The sequence below is a fragment of the Anser cygnoides genome, chromosome 1, assembly GCF_040182565.1.
Source record: "Anser cygnoides isolate HZ-2024a breed goose chromosome 1, Taihu_goose_T2T_genome, whole genome shotgun sequence".
Taxonomy (NCBI): domain Eukaryota; kingdom Metazoa; phylum Chordata; class Aves; order Anseriformes; family Anatidae; genus Anser; species Anser cygnoides.
The window spans coordinates 195,251,115-195,270,223 of record NC_089873.1 but is presented as its reverse complement, the minus strand read 5'-3'; the positions used below and the strand labels follow the sequence as shown (position 1 = coordinate 195,270,223).

Sequence of the window (19,109 nt, the reverse complement as noted above, 5' to 3'; positions counted from 1 at the left end):
ATGCTGGAAAACTTCAGGGCTGTGTTGCATTATTTTATGTCTTCTCCCCTGCACAAAGGACTCTTGCTATTGCTTGCAGGAGTGTAGCTCTACAGGGATGGAAGCAGAGGAAATGCTGTTGCACAAATGCTGATGTATGTTTGTGTAGCTCCAAGCTGCTGCTTGTATTTAAAGCTTCTTGTATTTTAATGCTGTCCGGAGAATTTGTACTTACAGTTAAGCCGTGATCAGCTGTAACCAATGTTAGCAAAAATTCTGTTTAGTTGTGCAGACAGGGCATGAGGGGTAAACAGAGCCAGGCCTGCTTTATTTTTCCCAGGGGGTCATTTGAAGTGTTAGCAGAAAATTGCAAGGAGAACAAGCTGGGGTTGCCTGGAGATCAAATCTTGTTGGATTTAATGTCCTCTGGCTCATGAAGCTTTTTTTTTTTTTTAATGAACATCTGCTTGTCTCTCTTGATTGGAAGGCTTGTTTTACTTGACATTCCTTTGAAATCTTCTGCTCTGTGATGTAGGCCAAAAGACTGCATGAAATATGTTACTCTTCTAGAATTCAGGCTTTGGGAAGGAGGCAGCAAGAAGAGGACTCAGCCCTTTAAAGAGAGTTCAGTTTGCTGGAATATCTGAAAGGAAGCTGGACTATGAAAATCCAATCAAGAAAGGGGGATAAATTGAGGAAAAACAGAATGAAAAATGAAACTAATGTGAACAGATGCAGGGACTGGTCACAGCAGCGCAGCACCGAGGCTGTGGTTCAGGCTTAACATCCATGTACCATGAGCTCGAGTGCTGAGTTGTGCTGCACCGCGCCATGTGCCAAGTCTGAGCTGGGAGACGCGTGGTAGCGCCTGAGCTCGAGCTGGAAAAGCTGCTTGTTCCTGCCAGGCTGTGGAAAGAGAAGCATGACGGCAGGGGCTGCAGGAGCAGCTTCCTGAGTCACATCTCGACTGCGTGTGGGACTGTGCGAGCGTTCCTTCTCCCAGTGAAGTCAAGCATCTGAGCGGTAAACTAACCTGCTTGCCTTGAAAAAAATTGTAGGTATGTTAACACCAGCAAGCTGGCTTACAGCCAGCTCGAGTGTTTGTTGCATCCTCTGGAGACCTTCTCCAGTTGCCACGAGCTGGTTCAGGTCTCAGAGCAGTCTCACTAGGAGGGAACTGAACTCTCCCGATGAAACGAAACCAGGAGTCCTGCTCCAGGAGCATCCCTGTTCAATTACTGAGACTCCACAAAGTATGTTGGTTTCCTGAAAGTACCTCTCAGCTGTAATTGAGTGAGCAGTTCTCATCCACTTCAGCACAAAACCAATTAAGAGCCCCACACCAGCTTTGTAAGCTTAAAATGCTTCTGGCAGTTCATCCTGGAGTGCTCTGTCCCCTGCTTCCAACAAGATGTGAGCAAGCGCTTCTCAGCTTTCTGTTCTGGCTGAGAGGCCCTTCAAGAAGATATATCCAGGATAAGCGCTGGAAGCTAGTACCTGCCTGTAACAAGTGGCTGAGCTTGGTGTTTTCATGTACTAATCTGCCTGCAGATCCCTGGACTGAGTGCCCCATTATGTTTTGGCCAGCTGCGGTCACAGATGTGCAGGGGAGCCTGGAGAGTGGGAGAAATACAGGAGGTGAAGAGACTGGAATTGCAAATAATCTACAGATTGAGCAGGTGCGGTTGTGACTTGTGAAAGCAGATCTGGGAGGTACAGTTGTGAGCACTGTGGCCATAGGAAGCTGCGCACCTGTGAGCGTCCCCCCTCTGATGTCACTGTACCCAGAACTACTTCACAGGTATTTTCAGTCTTAATAGGCATGTGTACGCTAATGTTTTAGCTCACAGGGTTTTTTTGAAGCAAATGTCCCAGTTGTCCCTGCTTTTTGTTCTTCAGCTCACATTGTAGACTAGCCTAGGAGCAGCTGAAAATAAATGAAAAAACGTGTTTGGGAGTATTCCTACTGCATCCTGCCTGCCACTGGGCATCCAGTCCCAGGGACCGAGCTGGAGCTTGTCCAGCGTCTGCATCAGGTGCTTTTTTTTTTTTTTTAAAAAACAAACACCTTCTTCCCCCGCCTTCCTTGCTATGTAGTTTCAGTTTCAAATGCTTGGCACCAATTTTTTCCTTGGCAGAGCCCCTTCTGTTAGTATGATATAGCTGTAGCTTGTGTGGTAAGTATGTATCTTGCTTCCTGGAGAAGGATGCTGAGGCAGAGAGACTGTGGTAGGACCAAACCCAAGAAAATCAGTCATACAAGAACCTGTCTCCACACCTCGTTGTGCCATGCTGCTAATCCACTCACAGTTAACTGATATCTTCTGAAGGTGCATAAGGAAGAAAGTCCTAAATAAGCATTCTTTACAGAAACAGTCTGTGTACAACTGGGTATCAATTTCACAAGCAGAGGTGTTATTCCTTGGTGTATTCCATCTGCCGCACTGTGTGCCTGTGTCTGAGTCTGCCAAAAGTGAACTGGTAAGTTTCCTAGGGCCCCAAAACTGTGATGCTAATGGGACCAGAGTATTGAGCATGGGCTCCTGTGGCCATTTCCAGATTGTACTGATTACTAACAGAGGTTTTGCCGCTGATATTTTAGAAGTATTATATACATATCAAAAAAACATTTTTTTTTCCAGAATGCTTCAGGTATTGAGACTTGTCCATGGTGTAGCGATAATTTGTTTGCTGTACTGATGATAGTTGCACAATCTGGTGGACAGGTAGGTGACAGGAATAGGCACCTTACTACAATGAAATCCTGTGGTCATGGAAATTGTAGTCCTTTTTCACAGCTCTGGCAGGCAGTTATAAGAGCAAGTCTTTTATTCCCTTTCCCACTTTGCCTTCACAAAGCCACATCCATATCAACATTGGCTTGGATGCGTGCCATCAAACAGGTTGTGCCTCTGTGAAACATGAAGATCGATGTGGGGTTTGCTAAATTTGGGCTTGCTAGGCCTTCACGCTGTCAGTGTTAAGGCAGCCTGAGGAGAACAGATGGACTGAAGGAGGAAAAGAGGAGTTCTTGCTGTACCATTTGCGGAAGGGAGAGGAGCAAAGGAAGGGAGAGGAGTGAGGCGCACGCCCTGGGTGCAAATTAAGAAGAGGCCATACAGTCTACCCAAGCTATTTGGAGGGGGACCACTATGAAGTCTGCAAGGATATGAGGTAGTCATGTTCTTCTTTGAACCTTGCTTGTCCCAACCACCTACAGTATGAGTGTCTTGAGTCAGGGATTGGTGCCCTTACACAGCATTGATCTTTGTAGTCTTTAGGCTCCTATATGCAAATAAGATGCCTGAGAACTACTAGATTTAAGTTTCCCTTTGGGAGAGAAAACGTTTCAACAGAAAATTTTGATACTATAGACTGTTTTACCTAGTGACTTTTCTTTCCCCTCCCTCTCATTTATCATATTGCAGGGATAGTTTAAGATTCTGAGGGGCAAGTTGAGTGGCACAAAATGAGCAGGGAGTTGTCTTGTTCTCATGCATGTCCAGTTAACAACATATACAAACCAGGCAATTTGGGAGTAGCTTTGAAGCATGAGAAATGAAATTGTGGTCATCACTCAGTTGTCAAAAACCCGGAGGAAATTTGGATATGCGCATTGTGCTATATCATATGGGCTACCATCTCAGGTATGTTTCCAGTTCACAGTACAGAATTATTATTGCGTGTCTGCTGCAAATGTTTTGGAAATTTGTTTTATTTTTTTTCTTTAAAAAGTATTTTTAACTGTTGCTTTGCTTTTGTAGTAAAGGGTAGAACTATAAAATGTTTGCGCCCTGTTATTATTCTAAATAGAAAGAGATGTTGAAGGAAGAAGGCTCTTGGTGTCGGATTGTGTTAAGAACGAGTGCATTATGGCACTGGTGTCAATCATCCTGTCCTAGTTTGTGTTCTTCCTGGCTTTGCTTTGTTCTTCCCCCTTGGTAATAGTGTTTCAGGACCAGTTTCCAATGGTCTTCATGTTTCTTCTTTTTCTCCTTCCCACGCTGTCTTCTCCCCATTTTTCATTCTTCTGCCATCTAATCTTTACCAGGATCCTTTTCTACCTGAGAGTAAGCACCTAAAATAAAGCAAAGCCTGTCAGAACAGAGGAGGAGGAGGCAGAGGAAGGAGGGCCCCATGGAATCTCACTCTCTCCTTGCTGCTGACCATCTTCCTACTTCTTGAGGAAGGACATCTTCCACAATTACCACAGAAGAATACTTTTTGAGCCCTGTATGAAAGTGTTTCATCCATCTTGCTTACCAGCTGGTATAACTATTAGCCTTCAAACTATTCTTTTTGTCTTCACCTCTTGCAGATTTTCTTCACTTTTTCTTAGTAACGTTAGTGGGTTGTCTTTGCCACTGTTTCCCTCCTTGCTGTGAACGTACTTGTCACCAAACTCCATCCGAGCTTTTTTCCACCTCTGACAGAAGTGGAGTTTGATTTTGATGCTGCCTGGGTTTAGCTTAAGCTCCAGAGGGTGAAATGAGTCTAAATACAGTTGGTTCTAGTGTTCAGAAGTATATTACCAAATTTTAGTTTCCATTAACAAGGGTTGTGAATCTTGCAAGCTGAAGTGTCGACTGGTAACTGCTGGTACGTAGGCCTGTCTGAATGATAGACTGCCCCTAAAAGGTGCCCCTGAAGTGAGTTTTGACCTTGTTACTGTTTGGCTTTTGTTTTTTGTGTTTCCCTCCCTGAGAAGGGTTGCTGTGGTTTATTGTTTCCCTTCCCTAAAGAAGGGCTTTTGGCTGCAGCCAAAGCATGGAGTTTGCAGTATTTAGAGCAGCAACTTAACAAAACTTTCTGGTTTCTGTGGGCAAATAGATTCTTTATTCCACTTCTCATCACCCCAGACATTAGTAAAAACCAGAGCAATCTACCTTGCAAAAACTCACATGCTTGCAGCTCAGAAGACCCAGAGCATCTAGCAAGGTCGTGTACTTGGAACTGTCCTGGTTTGCTACCCCCTGGGATGCAGAACATCTCACTGAGCGGCACCCAGGAGATAAAATAGTAGGCTATGAAATTTGGAGGAGAAAAAAAGTGCAGTGGGTTTTTTAGTCATCTTGACTACAGATTAAGTATACTGCTCATTTATTGTGGTCCATCTGCAGATTGCATGACCTCGGGCAGCTAACAATTGGAGCATAACCCTTGCCATAGGGTGCTCACTGCTTCACAAATATGGTACTTTAAGGCATTATCTACTGACTTGTTTAAGGGGAAGTGGTTATTCTTGAGCCCTGTTTTAGGGAACAGTGGGCCTATAAAATCATAGGAGGACATGCATAAACTCTTACATGCTTTACTCTTGCATGTCTGCCTTGGACAGCTCCATGGAAAAGTTGTCGTTGGCATGTCAAAGTAATCTGAACGCAGTGACAGGAGAACTGGGTACTGCTTAGGACAATTTTCTGTTATATCAGTATGACTTGTCTGACCCTCATCAAGTTCCAGGGTAAATAAATTGTTTTGTGTTCCTATAGCCTGAAAGCGTTGTCTGGCCTTTGCCCTGATACCTCTGCTGTCCTTGTTTTGTCTCTTTGCCAGCTAACTAAACAAATGTGAAAGTCCATGGTCCTACATGCTTTCAGGCTGATGCTTGCTGTGAGGTTGTATTGGCTGGATGATGGCAGGATTTATTCTACCTAGTCCAAGTAGATATAACGGATGTTGTAAAGGTAGGAGAAAACAGTAGGCATCTCTGGTGCAATTCTTTTGGTGTTGCGGATCTGTCTGTGACCAACTGATAGGATGTTTCTTCCACATAAGGTACTGTGTATTGGGAATTGGTGGGGCTCTAAAGCAAACCTGGACTTAATTTTGGTAGCAAGTCCATACTTCGTCTTTCCCCTTTACCTATATCCCCTGGTAATCTGGGCAGTGAGGTGGAAACCATGAAGGGAATGCAAAAGGGTGTCACTTACTCACTGAAAGTAGTCACTTTGTACATGTTGGGGTATTTTGGGTGGTGTTTTTGCTTTTCTTTCTTTCATGGAGCTTCTGCACTAATGAGTCTGGGAGCTAACCAGGCTGCCTCTTCTTGATTTTATGCATCTAGTCTTGTAGGATTTATTCTAAGCTTGAAGGAATGTTGCTACAAAGTGTGATGTTTTATTTAGAACAGACTTCCTCGTGGTACAAGCTGTTGTAGAGTATGTATGGAAACAGAGCAAGTAGGCCAGAAACACTGCACTGAAAGCCATGTAGGCAGACCTGAGCCACCCAGATGCTGCTGCTGTTCTCCTGGGTGAACTCGTCAGGGTTCAAATGAAAGTTCATGAGAAACGGCTAGAAATGATGCATTTTTATAATGCATGAAGCAAAAATAAATGTTTTGCCATAGATTGAAGGCTGTTTTCAATTTTCAAGCATGAGACTTATTTTTTTTAGCTGATGTTATCTACTCAGTCCTCTTCTGGATAAAATACTTAAAGGGGAAAAAAGCTTGTTAAGGATGGAAACACTGAAGACAGAGATGACACTTTAAATGAGCTACAATATGTAAGCATCTGGCTGCATTTCTGGAAGTTTACTGTAATCTGGGATGCAGAAAGCTTCCTCTCTGACTTTAATTTCACATTAGAAATAGAATGTGCCCAATGAATTCTTCACTGCGGACCTGGAGCAACTTAATGTATTTTTCCTCAATGTCATTGAACACTAATACAACAGAGCTAATAGAAATTAGTAAAAGTAATTAATGCCGTAGTTCTGAATACAGAATAAAAGTATGTTTGTGTGCTTCTGTTACCGAGTTTCTAGGACTCTGTCTTTAAATAGTCGGGTATGGAATAATAGTCTTTTTGTTTTCAATGGCAGAGATCAATAATGAATTGGTGAGAGACTTCTGTGATGTTGAGCTGTGGTTTGATGTTACCTGTGGCAAAAAGCGGCATACCTGCTTAGTAGTTGCCAGGTAATTGTTACCCGTTGAGGATCTACCGCAGTGTGTAGACGTAACTGGATGCTGTTAGAGGTAACTTGCAATATGAGGTTTGGCAAGTGAGTTTGCTCATTTCTGGAGGCAGTCCCCTCTCTCTCTGTTACACTTACAGGTACTGTGAGACCCTCTCGAAGCTTACTTGTTTCTGTCACACATCTCTGAGGCTATTTACCACTTTAAAGAGGCAGTAATGGACTGATGTGAAGTGTTGGCAAGACCGTACAACTAGAGATTTTAAAAGATCTGCTGTCTGGTGGGGGACTTCATGTTCTCCCCTGCCTCCCCAACCCTGCTGTAATTTGAAGCTTTTACTCAGGGCTCTTTCTTAGTATTGGTTAAGCGTTGTATGCACTCATAGTCAAAGAATCTTTTAGACAGGACTAAAATTCGGTGAAGTTTGTCTTCATGTCTAGCCTTTCCTTCACTCTCCTAGTGAAATACAGAAACACAAAATGTCAATGTGTGATGGAGATTAGGAGAGAAAATCTTATTACCTGTGACAGTGTGACTGAAGTCAAGCCTTGCTCATTAGCTTCATCAATCAAGTGTGACATTTTGTTCCAAGGCTCCTTTCTACTTGAAGTTGAATACAGCCCTGTCTTGAGCACATGGAAATGAAAACTCCCTTCTGTAATGAGCTGGGAAACTGAACTCACACAACAGGTATCAGCTCTTGGTCTTTGAGGTGGGTCCTGCCAGCGGCTGCATCTGTTAACATAGGGCAAAGCCACTTCTGAGTCAACACAGAGTTGAACTCCATAAAACTTAAGTTTGAGGTGACCTGTTCCCAAGAGCCATTTCAGCAACAGAGCAGTTTCCAAGGATGTCTTCTAAGTAGTAGAGGTCTACGTGCTGTATGCGCTGTAACGTTTAAAGACATATAAACAAGTACACTGCAGTTGAGACTGTCAAAGATCCTATGTTTTTACTGGGTTGCTAAATAACTTTTTAAAGTGAGTTTTATTCCACCTTCAGGTTTCAATGCAAGTTAGGAAGTGCTGCCGATTGTATATGATTTCTAGTGAGAAGTTAGTAGCTCTTAAACTAATAAAATAGCAAGACCTTGGGCACCCTGATGTTACTCTGTCCAAGTACTCTATGCAACAGACATAACTCATGACATCTGAGATCTCTCCATAAGAATGACTGGGGAGAAGCAGAAAATCAAAGGCTGGAAGGGAGCTCAAGGGGTCAGGATCCAACCTTGTGCTCACAGCAGGCTCAGCTATGAGGTCAGCCCATGCTGCTCAGGGCTTTGTCTGGCATGAAAACCACTAAGGATAGAGACTGCACAACCTTCCTGGGCAGCCTGTGCCTCTTCCTGATTGTTCTTGTGTGTGTTCTGCCTTTCTATCCAGGCTGAACCTCCTCTTTCAGTTTATGCACATTATCTCTTGCCCTCCTGCCCTGTGCAGCTGCGAAGAGCCAGTCTGTGTCTCCTCTGACCTCACAGCAGTCACTGGGAACTGCTTTTATGTCCCCCAAAGCCATCTCTACTACAGACCAAACAAGCCCAGCTCCTCCGGCTTCTCTCCATTTCTACTACGGACTGAACAAGCCCATCTCCTCTGGCCTCTCTCCTGCCCAGCCAACAGCACCCTGGGCTGCTGCTTACTTTGCGTATTGCTGGCTCTTGACCAGCTTGCTGTCCCTATTCCTAGGACCTCCTGGGATGCTTTGTAACATAGATACTTGTCCCCTTTCTAATTCAACCTATTATATGTCGGTGTTCAGGATAGAGAAGCATTAACACTTCCATCTCCAAAAAATATACAACAGGAAAACACTTTTGGTGATATAAGACTTACTCCTTACAAATGTGTAGGCTTCTGAGGTCAATGAGGAGAAGGTGGCAACCTGGAATGCTACTGGAAACAGAAGTTACCATCTGAAGTCAATGTCATGATGGTTGCTGGTATTCAATTTAGAAGAACCTCCTTTTAAAACTGCAACAATTAAACCTAAAAATAAGGTCTCTTTTTTTCTCCTGAATTTAAGGTGACTGTACAGTTATTGCCTTCTACTTCAAACACGTCTTTTTTTTTTGTTTGAGGAGGAAAGTTTCGATGAACTGTAATCTAATCATCCACATTAACAAAGTCCTGTGTTCAGCCTGCTCATCTTAATAGTTTTGATGATTTGTCTCCTCAGCACAGCTATTCCTTCTTTACAATTGGGATATAAGCCTTCTAAAAATGTTTGCAGTATGCCAGGTGAGTCATTAGCTTGCAAAATAAATACAACTACCTTGTATTATATTTTACTCTGTGAATATGGTGATTTACGTTAAATAAGACATCTTTTCCTCAACTGCATCTGCAGCTTTCCTTGGAGGTAGAAAAAGTAAGCCATCAGCTCCAGAGAAAGATGTGACTTCTAAGTCTTTCTCTTGACTTCTTTGAGCCTACAGCAACTGATAGCCTTTCAGATAGTTGCTTGTTTTGCTCTACTACTTACAAGGCCATAAACAGCCTCGTGAGTCCAAATAGTTAATACTTGTTTAAGGAATTTATATTTTGATAAAGAACTTGAAACAGTTTTGCTGTTCTATGTAACAGTACTGCGTCTCAGCGAAGAAAAATTGCAGCTAGCTCTAGGAGAGTAAAGTCCTGTGTGGTTTAAGATAAACCGGTTGAAACCACTTCATTTACAGTCAATGGGGTACTTGGGTGTTGTGGGAGGGAAAAGCAAATGCAAGCTCATGGTTTGAGTGACACTATGTGAAAGTGTCGTCATAGGCTCCTGGAGCGACGGGTGGCTGCTGTGACCAATGTGCTGCTCCCCACTGGGGGTCTGCTGGCTTTTTGCATTCAGCTGTGAATCTGGTTCTTCCTGGCAAAAAGGGGCAGTTCTGCAGGAGTTTGAGTCTTGAGAAACTGATCTTTGGGTCTCCCCAAATCTGCAAGTGTTGTGAACTTTGCAATTAAGGGTAAATTGCATAAGAATCTGTTCTCTCTCCTGGACCACAGATGCTTCTCCTTTTGGGACAAACTGCTCTAAAGTGGTATAAACGTAGTCCAAAGCTATAGCTGCTTTTCTTGCTCACTCAGATGCTGTAACAACTTTGGAAGTAAATTAGAGTACTCATTTATTTTGTTTGGAGTTTTGTTTCTTTTTTTCCTTCCCAACTTAAATTATTACATTTTGTGAGGAAAAGCCGTTTGTAGAAACTAGGTGTTGTGGCTCTACAGGCTTATGAATAATTGAACTTATTCAGCTCTGAATTGTGGCAATAATTTTCTTAGCATAAACATTTCCTACACACACACAATCTTTGCTGGATTCTACCATCGGATCACTTACGGAGGCATGCAGAAGTGGGAAATGCTGACCTCAAGTCCTACGTGTTTGAAAATGACTGGAAACTCCTGCCCTCTGATCTGGCATTGATTTCTATCACTGTACTAACTTACAGTTGGCTCTAGCTGATAATTCTACTTGGAGAGAGGCTGCTTTGCAGCTCCTACCAAGCCATGCTTTGATGAGACAATCCTGGAGTGCAGGCAAGTGTGACTTCTCTTCCCTTTGCTGCTCTTTTACTCCTGATGTATTTCCAGCGAGGACCTTGATCAGAATCAAGAAGGAGCTGACCTCTGAGGCTGAGGCCAGCGCACCCTTTTAGGAGGGGTTGATCTGACAGCTCCTGGCGCTTCTGGTGTGTTCCTTACCCTGCTGCCCTCGTGGGTCAAACATCATGGTGAAGCTGCCTTTGTTCGAGTTGATGCTAAAAAGCTGAGACTCGGCTGTGAGAGTCTTTCACAGACTATCTTTTAAACAGCAAGTTATTAGACTGGAGAAGGGGAGCAGGTTACATCCCCTCCAGTTTTTGCCTGTCTCCCATGCTGCCTGTGCTTGCTGTCATCAAAGGCCTATCAAAAGCTGTAGAGGGAAGCATTAGGAGCCTGCCTTACCGTGTTCATTAACAAATCAGGGTTTGATGTTAGCCTCTCTCTCTGCCCTTGCAAGGAGGAGTCACTGCAGCCAGCACCAATTACAGCTGTATTCAGGGGACAGCAACATGATTCAGCCAGTCAAAAACAATATAAATGAATGAAGCTTTTACAGTTCAGGGATTATATATTTTTAGTAAACGGTATGTGATGTAATTCAACAAGATAGCTGTATTTTTCACAACTTAAATGCTGCTTCTGTTCCTGTCAACACGCAACAGCATAATGTAAAACTTGTAAGTTACATATTGGAAAGAAAATAAGAACAGGATAGAGTGAAAATATTTTTATCTCCTCAGTGCTGATGGATCTTGGAAAAAAAATAATTTGAGGTTCTCTGGACTTACAGCTTCCCATTATATGACAAAAGAGGCCAGATTTTGAAGGCCTTCTGGTACTCTTCAGCAGGCTGCATGCAGTGCTAATGAAGAATGAGCTCTTAAATAATTTCTTAACAGTGTAGCTTTCAAGCCTGTGTGTGTGGTTTGTACTGGTGCAGAACTTGTGTTATCTTGTTCCCTTTAAATCTTAGATTAAGCTGTCCCAACAGTGTGGAACAATGCTGTTTTCTGGCAGAAAACAAGGAAGCTGTGTTGACTCTTGCAGGATATGAAGAACAGTAATCTGAGAAGTTTGAATCTCTTAAATGTTGCTCATATATGAATGATCCATTTGGGAAACCTACAGTGAAGAGGTGATGGGGGAGAGGCTGTGGGGCATGGGCAGGGTTACACTTAGTTGTTTGGCATTTTTATTTTTTGACCTGAATTCTTCTTGTTCTTCTCCACTCGAACAAAGTTGTAATCGTAACGAAAATTAACTGTAGGACATCAGATCTCTGAATGGATGGTCAGCCTGGTCAAATAGATTTATTTTAAGATATCATATGTATCAATTCTTCATAAAACTTGACACCAGGGAAGCTGATCACCTAACATCCCTTATATTGAATTATAGGGTTCAATAGGTCAGGTTGATGGTTGGACTTGATCTTGAAGGTCTTTTCCAAACTAGATGATTCTATGAATTAAATCAGGACCCAACAGTAACTCTTTGCTTACAAGCTACTTTTACCCAATGTCTCCAAGTGCTGTTGCAAATTCTGGAGAGCAAAGGGCTTCCAAACAGCTGGGAGAGCTGAGTGTCTCTTGAAACTGCCACTTGGAAGCTGCTGTAAGCCTCGCGTGTTTGATGTACACAAGTGTTTGGAAAAGCTTGAAGAAAAATCTAAATGTTCTTACTTTGTGCTCTTATTCAAATATTTGACTTGTCAGAAAAGAGATATGGATAGTCTGGTCAAAATATGTGCACAGGCTGAAGAGCGTTAAATTATGATTTTTATTTTTATTGACATAAGACTTCTTAAATGCCTGTGGAAATATGTGGGAAAGATGTTGTTTCAAGAGCAATGCAGAAAACATAAGTACCACTTCTTTTCCTCTGTTAGTAAATGCATCTCAATTTTATTTCTACAGCACTGGTATCGCCTGCAAAGAAGAGGCTATCAGTGATCAATTGATTACGGCTCCTGTAACACAAGCAAAACCGCCATCATGAAACACTTCCTGAGGTAACTGTTCTGTATGGTTTTTTTTGAAGTGTTAAATGATTATAATTACTTCCCTGCTGCTGTGAGTCAAGTGTTTTAGCTCTTTACACTTTCCATACAACTGATAACTAATTTATACCAGATTGCTTTCTGTTCACCTAGATTTCGCTAAAGCTGTTTAAATTTAAAGCTTTTCCTTTTCAGTTCTTTATAGAAACAAAGAATGTGGGAAGTGTCATATGGGCTTGGATTGCACCGTATCAGTAGTGGATCTCTAGTGCTCAGTGTGTCAGGGGAAAACAGGAAAAACAGTGACACAGAACGGTGCTTGAAAAATGTTAGGATTTTTTCCCTCTCCCCATTCTTGGCTATCTGGATTTTTGGAGTGCTGCTTGTGAAAGCAGAGAAGGGGAGATGCTTGCTGAAGAAATACAAATACTTTTGAAGCTGATTGTGCTCCATTTTAGGAGGAATGTCTAATGAGTACTTGCTACTGTGTATGACTTGCTTGCAAACACTAACCTCCACTGCGAAAGCTCGTGTCGTCTTTGTTCTGTAGTCAACGGAGAGCGTTGAGCACTCCTATAAATTAATACTTTTCAAGAGCTTAACTTGTGTATAAGCCAAAGCAATCATATTCTGTCTGCTTGGGAGAAACCTTTTCAAGAGGACTGAAACATATGCTTCTGTATAGAGCATCTGTCACTATTTTTCTCTCTTTTTAGACTGTTTATAGTAAAGAATATTTTATGCTATGGGTATCAGCATCATTACCTCTAGGCTGATCATCTGTAATGACTATTGCCATGCCAGCCTTGCTCCAGGCATTTCTGTGGGGTGCTTGGATTGGTTTCTTCAGGAATCTTTGAGCCAGCTGCAAAAAGACTCTGTAAGCAGAACATGCACAGGTGAAAAGTGTAAAGCAATTATTTATTTGCTAACACTCACAAAAAACAGCTAAGAATTAATGAGCTATTAGGCTAATCATTAGTGTGTTTCCTCCTGACCTTATCAGGGTGGTGAGAGGATTGGTCCCTGCAGCTCCCATGGAGAACCCATGCTGGTTTTGGTATTTAGGTTCCTGTGGTACTCCTGAAGAAACCAAGTCCTACTTCTCTCATGATATTTCTAAAATTAATCCTAAAGGCTTTGAGGATAAGTCTTGGTGGTGCTGAGAGCAATGGTAGAGAAAAGCAACTTATCTAAATGGTACAGTATAGGATTTTCTATAATAAAGTCCAGTGTTCTGAATGTGGAGAAGGTGAGGTGAGGGGGAGCATGTGGTAGAACACAGCTCCTCAAACAGGAAAACCCATGAAATATGAAGCCTCTATTCTGTTTACTTACAAGAATCTGGATTTTTGTTATTTCAGATTAATTCTTTGATGTAGGACTGATATGAGTATTTCTCAAATTTCTTACTTATTTCTTACTGTCCTTAGCTTTTATGAATAAGCTATGGTCATCCTCCAAGAAGAGTGCTTACTGGAAACAGTAAGCTCTGTTGCACGTGATTGTTGTGGTTGCAGGTTTGTGATAGCAGTTACAGCAGTCCCTGCAGATCCAAATTTGTGTGCAAGACAAGGTATTTAGCCTTCCAACTTGGAAATCAGCCGGAAAATGAAAAAGTTAACATATATTGTGTACCCTGGTGTCTGTCCATTACCAATAGTAGCAGCCCAGGAACTTGCTTAAAATTGTCATAAATTGTCAAGATCAAATGCCACGCTGAATGCAGTGTACTGCTGGTGAGGACTACTCTGTAGCAAAGAGCTTTCCTTTGGTGCACAACATGGAGCAGAAATTGGACTAGATGACGCTGATGCCATCTATACTTCATGAAATTCCCATCTTACCCATTTTCCTGCTTGGATGGTGTTCCTGTAAGTTTAGATACCAATGTGATACGCTAAAACAATAGGACAGGGTAAAAAATCAGGGATGATAAGCAAGAGAGGAGCTTCAAAAGTTGTGGGGAGTTGAGTCTTAGAGGAGTAGAGGCTGTGCAGGTGAAACAAACTGTCCCACTGTTAGTTCTGAAGGACTACATGTAACCTGGGACTGAAAGAAAGAGTAAGATGTTCTGACAGAATAATGCTGTGTAAGTTCAGATTCTGTGGCACAAAACTTTTTTATTTTCAACTTACCATAGAGCCATTTCCTCTATTTTAAAGGTAGAACAGAAAAGGAACAGTGAAAGGGCAGAAAGCTGGGTTGATGCCACAGCAACTTCCAGCATGTGAATTAGCTCAGATATACTTCCACAATTCCACACCACGCTGTGTGGATAGATTATCTGTGTTTAAAACCGAGGAGTTCATTTAAGTCCACACAAACTGCAAGTCATCTTGTTGACTGCAGCATAGAAAATGCCAGTAAACAGGTGAAAAGAGGAGCTTTCATCTGTAAAGTGAAGACAATCTGCACTGCTCTCTCGGAACCGTGACAGTAGCTTACTTGCAGCAGCTTCTGGCAGTAGATAGTCACCTGGAGACCCAAGGAGGACTTTCAGCAGTGGCTTTCAAATCCAGGTTCTAGGAAGAGAAGTTCTACAGTCTATCAGCAGATAGGCCTGCCACTCACCTCTGAGTTAGGTGTTTGTACAGGAGGCACGCTGTCTTTGCTGCTACCAAAGGGCAAGTCTGCATATGTTGCATCAGGGCTTCCTGCTACAGGAGTTTGTCTTTTAAGCAAAACAGTGCAGATGTGAATATAGAAAGTAAGGAATCAGTGCAGTTTCAGTGTTGATTTTGCTCTGACTACTATTCCTCTGTTAGATGATGGATGTGCTTTTCATAACTAAGTTAAAATCTCCTGTCTCTCTTTTTACATAGTCTGTTTTGTATTTAATGTCAGTGAATTGTTGGGGTCCTTTTTGTTTTTTTCCCCAAAACTATTATTATTATTTAGGATGTTCTGTTTGTTCTTTAACTGTTGCATAGTTCTGTGGCTAGTGAGGCTGGAAGACAAATCATCAAGTTCAACTCCTGTGCTCAAATCGGTCACTTACAGCAGGTTGCCCAGGGTTGCATCCAGTCAAGTTTGGAGTACCTCCAAGGATGGAGAATCCACAGCCTCTGAGTAACCTATTCCATTGTTTGATGAACCTTACAATTCAAAATAAACAATATTATGTTTAAATGTAATTCCTGCATTTCCCTCTGTGCCCATTGCCTCTTGTCCTGTCACTGGGCACCACTGAGAAGAGGCTGGCTCCATCTTCTTTACTACCCCATGAGGTATTTATGCTCGTAGATAAGATTCCCCCAAGTTCTCAGCCTCTCCTTGTAGGCCAGATGACCCAGTCCCTTAACGTTCACAGTCCTTCTCTGGACTAGTCCATGTCTCTTGTACTGGCAAACATGGCTGTGGACACAACGCTCCAGATGCGTCCCACCAGGGCTGAGCAGAGGGGAAACATCACTTTCCTGAGTATGATCCACAGATATATGGAGCTTTAGGGACCTCACATGAAAGGCAATGGACATGTAAAACAATGTTGACCACTCTTCCACGGTTGCAATTGCTTAGTTTTGTACAAGTTACACCTGTACATCCTCCTATTTAAAGGAAAGCAGTAAGAAGTTTGCTTCATGCTGTTTACATAGGTAAAATGTATTTTACATGAAGTTGATGAATCGTGTCCTACTGATATTTAAAACAATAGACAAGTATGCAACATCCCTTTTAAAAAACGATGGCATAATGTTTTACTATTTTGATACATATATTTACTTGAGGTGTGGATCAGGTAGTTTAGTTTTGAAGGATTTTTGGTTTTGTTTGCATGGAGTCTTTGGTTATGCAGGTGGTGGTGTTTTTCTTTTTTGTGCATGTGTGTTTTTTAGGTATCCTTTCTAAGGTAGTCTTAATGCAAAATGGCTTGACCCTGAAGTTACTAATTTTCACTGACAGTCACTGTCTCTGCTCTAGCTGGAAAGTGAAATTGCCAGTGTAAAAGAAGCTTAGAAATGCATCTTATAATCAAATTCTGATATTGAATAAGGCCATAATTAAAAAGATGTGAGAAAAATGTGTGCTTTGGTGCCATGTAATAAGACTGCTTTTAATAAACTTAAATCCTAAGGCACTTGAACAATTAAAATGCAAGAATTCAAAATAAGTCATAAATTGCTTGTGCATTCTTCCTTGGTCCAAATTACTTCGTGCACTTCTGCCTGTCCCAGGCTGTATTGCACATCAGAATAGCTAAGAAAGGGGACATGCTTACATGCTTATGCTAGTAATGGTAGCTACTTTGACATCCAGATATTTTATGAGTGTCATTTTTAGACTCATCTTTACTGTAGCTGAAGTTTCTCTGCCTCTTCATCTACCTGTTCTCAATAGCTGTTGCTTTGCAGGGGAAAGAGAAACTTCTTTGAAACAGGCAGTCCAGTAACTGGAATGACTCCAGATTTAGGGGAGTGACATTGGCCAGTAATCTACAGGACTCTGATATTTATACCTCTAATCTAAGGCTGTGTCTAAATGAAAGCAGCTGTTCTAGGTTGCTTTTCTTTCTCAGCTTGTTCTCCTCTGAATTATTCCTGAAGTTTGAAGTATCGTTTATGAAAAAATAGAACTGTTTCTCAGTGAAATGTTTAATCCTTTGGTGCCTTCTTTTGTAAAAGGTTTTTAAGGAGTCTCTTAGTGACACTTCCACTTAGCTTGTAACTTCTCTGAAAAATCTGAAATAATAGCAAGCTGGAGAACCATCTGTAGCAGGCAGTTTTTTTAATGAATCCTAGAAACCTTACACCTTTTCTTGATCTACTGCAAAACAGTCTGTAAGCACTAGCAGACTTTAAGCATAAGTTCTGTTTGACTGGAGTCACATCAGATGAAATAAAACCCAAGTCAGTAGGAAGCAAGAGAAGAGTGGAAAGCTGCTGTTTAAAAACTACTCATGTTTTCTTAAGTTGCCATGGTGACTTGCTTTCATCTCTAAATGGAGAGCTAAGATGGGTTTCAGTTGTCAAGTCTGAAAAAGCGCAGAATAAAAATCTCTTCTTTTAACAGAGGTAATAGCACACGTGTATATGGAAAAAATTATATTGGTAGTTACTTCTTGGTTGAGCTCGTATACACAGCTTAAGTTGCACAAATAAGCTAAAGATGGTCAAGTTAGTTAAACCTTCACAATGTGGTATCGTTTGCTAACTCACCTATTTGGTCATCTTGTCCATCCATGGCTAACTTCTGTGTCCTCAACTTCTCAAGACATTATCAGAATAGTAAGGAAATACTGATGTGCAATACTTTCTTCATTGAGCTGAGTATGTCCTTCTGGAAAAATAGTTGCAGAAATGTCTTTCCCATCCATATGACCTAAAACAGGACACAGGAGAGAAGAAAATGATGTGTAAGTAAATGTAGTGACTTTTATCTTTAGCTCTTTGGTTTGTTTTTTGTAGTATTTATCTAGCTTTAACTCCAATCGTTTTAACTAGATAGCCAGTGCTAGTTTTCATCTTACTCAAGGTATTTGTTTGTTACTAGCTATGATATTAATGATATCCTAAAATTACCAGAGAGGGAATGAAGGAAGGGAGTAAGTACCTTCAGTTTTCATCAGTTCCAAGAATGCTGCGCAGTAACTCTTGGACTTCCTGTCATGTCAGTGGAATACTGAATGTTGCATTATGCATACTTGTAATTTAGACTGTTGTGGTAGTGGCTTTAAATATCAGATAGTATTTAGTAAGTCTCTTCTAGACATGCAAGGAAACACATGCTCATTTTCAAATGTATTTTTGTATTGTTTTGGAGCCCTAATAAATAAGCACATTTTTCTGTAGTATTGAAGTAGCATGGTTGCAGCAAGGGAATTGCCTGTTGGTTAGGCCTGTGTGCATTAGCATCTGGCTATGCACACTTTTCTTGTTTTACCTGAGAGAATATTCATATGAACTCTTCTAACGTCCTTTGCATGTATAAACGCAATCTGTAGACCAGTACGGTAGCATGTAATATGGGAGGAGGAGAAGGGGCTTGCATCAGGATTGGGAAGAGGTGTGTTCTTAGGAACACCTTCCTTTCGTAGTACTTCTGCTCTCGAAGCTCACCTCAGGAACTGAGGCATCACTGTGCAATCCCTGTTAAAAACTGTAAACGCAGACTTCTAGTGAAGCACGCTGTGTTTTCTATGCCAAGACAGCCTTCAAGGCCAAGCAGGGAAAAAAGCCAAAAACACTGAGATTCAGTGGAGAGAAGGCTTGGAATCAGACTCTAAAACAAACAAGTTAAGGCCACTGTGGCAGTCAGACACGTGGCTCATTCCAAGGCTTCCATGAGGGCTCTTTGTAATGGCAGGCTGTATTTTGTTTATAGCTGCCAGTGTCTCTGCTTTGCTGAAGTGAGCTGAAGTGCTTAGCAGCTAAAATAAAACTTATCTTTTTTTTTATTTATGAGTGTGCTTTTATTACAGGATTTCTGCAAGCAAGAGCACCTTTTTGTAAAGAACAACCCATTGAAAACAAACTTGTGTTACTTTTTATGCTGTTCGTGTTACGAACGGAAGATTTCAGCTGTTGTAAGCTTGAGATGGATGAGTAGTAGAAAATTGAAGGTATCCTCAAAGGCAAACTTTCTTTTATAAGTTAACTAGTCAGAACTAGCGTACTAGTCAAAACTAGTGTTTGTCTGCTTTATTAGTAACAGTGGCTAAGTACACTTT

At 41.6% G+C, this 19,109-nt stretch overlaps 1 protein-coding gene across 6 annotated transcripts in view; it reads left to right on the top strand.

The window, feature by feature from the left end:
* ELMOD1 (ELMO domain containing 1) overlaps positions 1–19,109 on the top strand; it is a 42,519-nt gene that overhangs the window by 4,101 nt on the left and 19,309 nt on the right. For 5 of the 6 annotated variants that reach the window (XM_013199112.3, XM_013199113.3, XM_048078221.2 and 2 more), the window contains exon 2: positions 12,357–12,451. In XM_013199112.3, coding sequence (XP_013054566.1) covers positions 12,435–12,451 — 17 coding nt within the window. In that variant the 5' untranslated portion in view covers positions 12,357–12,434. Of the gene's footprint in view, positions 1–12,356; positions 12,452–18,860; positions 19,002–19,109 lie in introns of those variants that run through there. The other variant, XM_013199116.3, reaches the window with a different exon arrangement.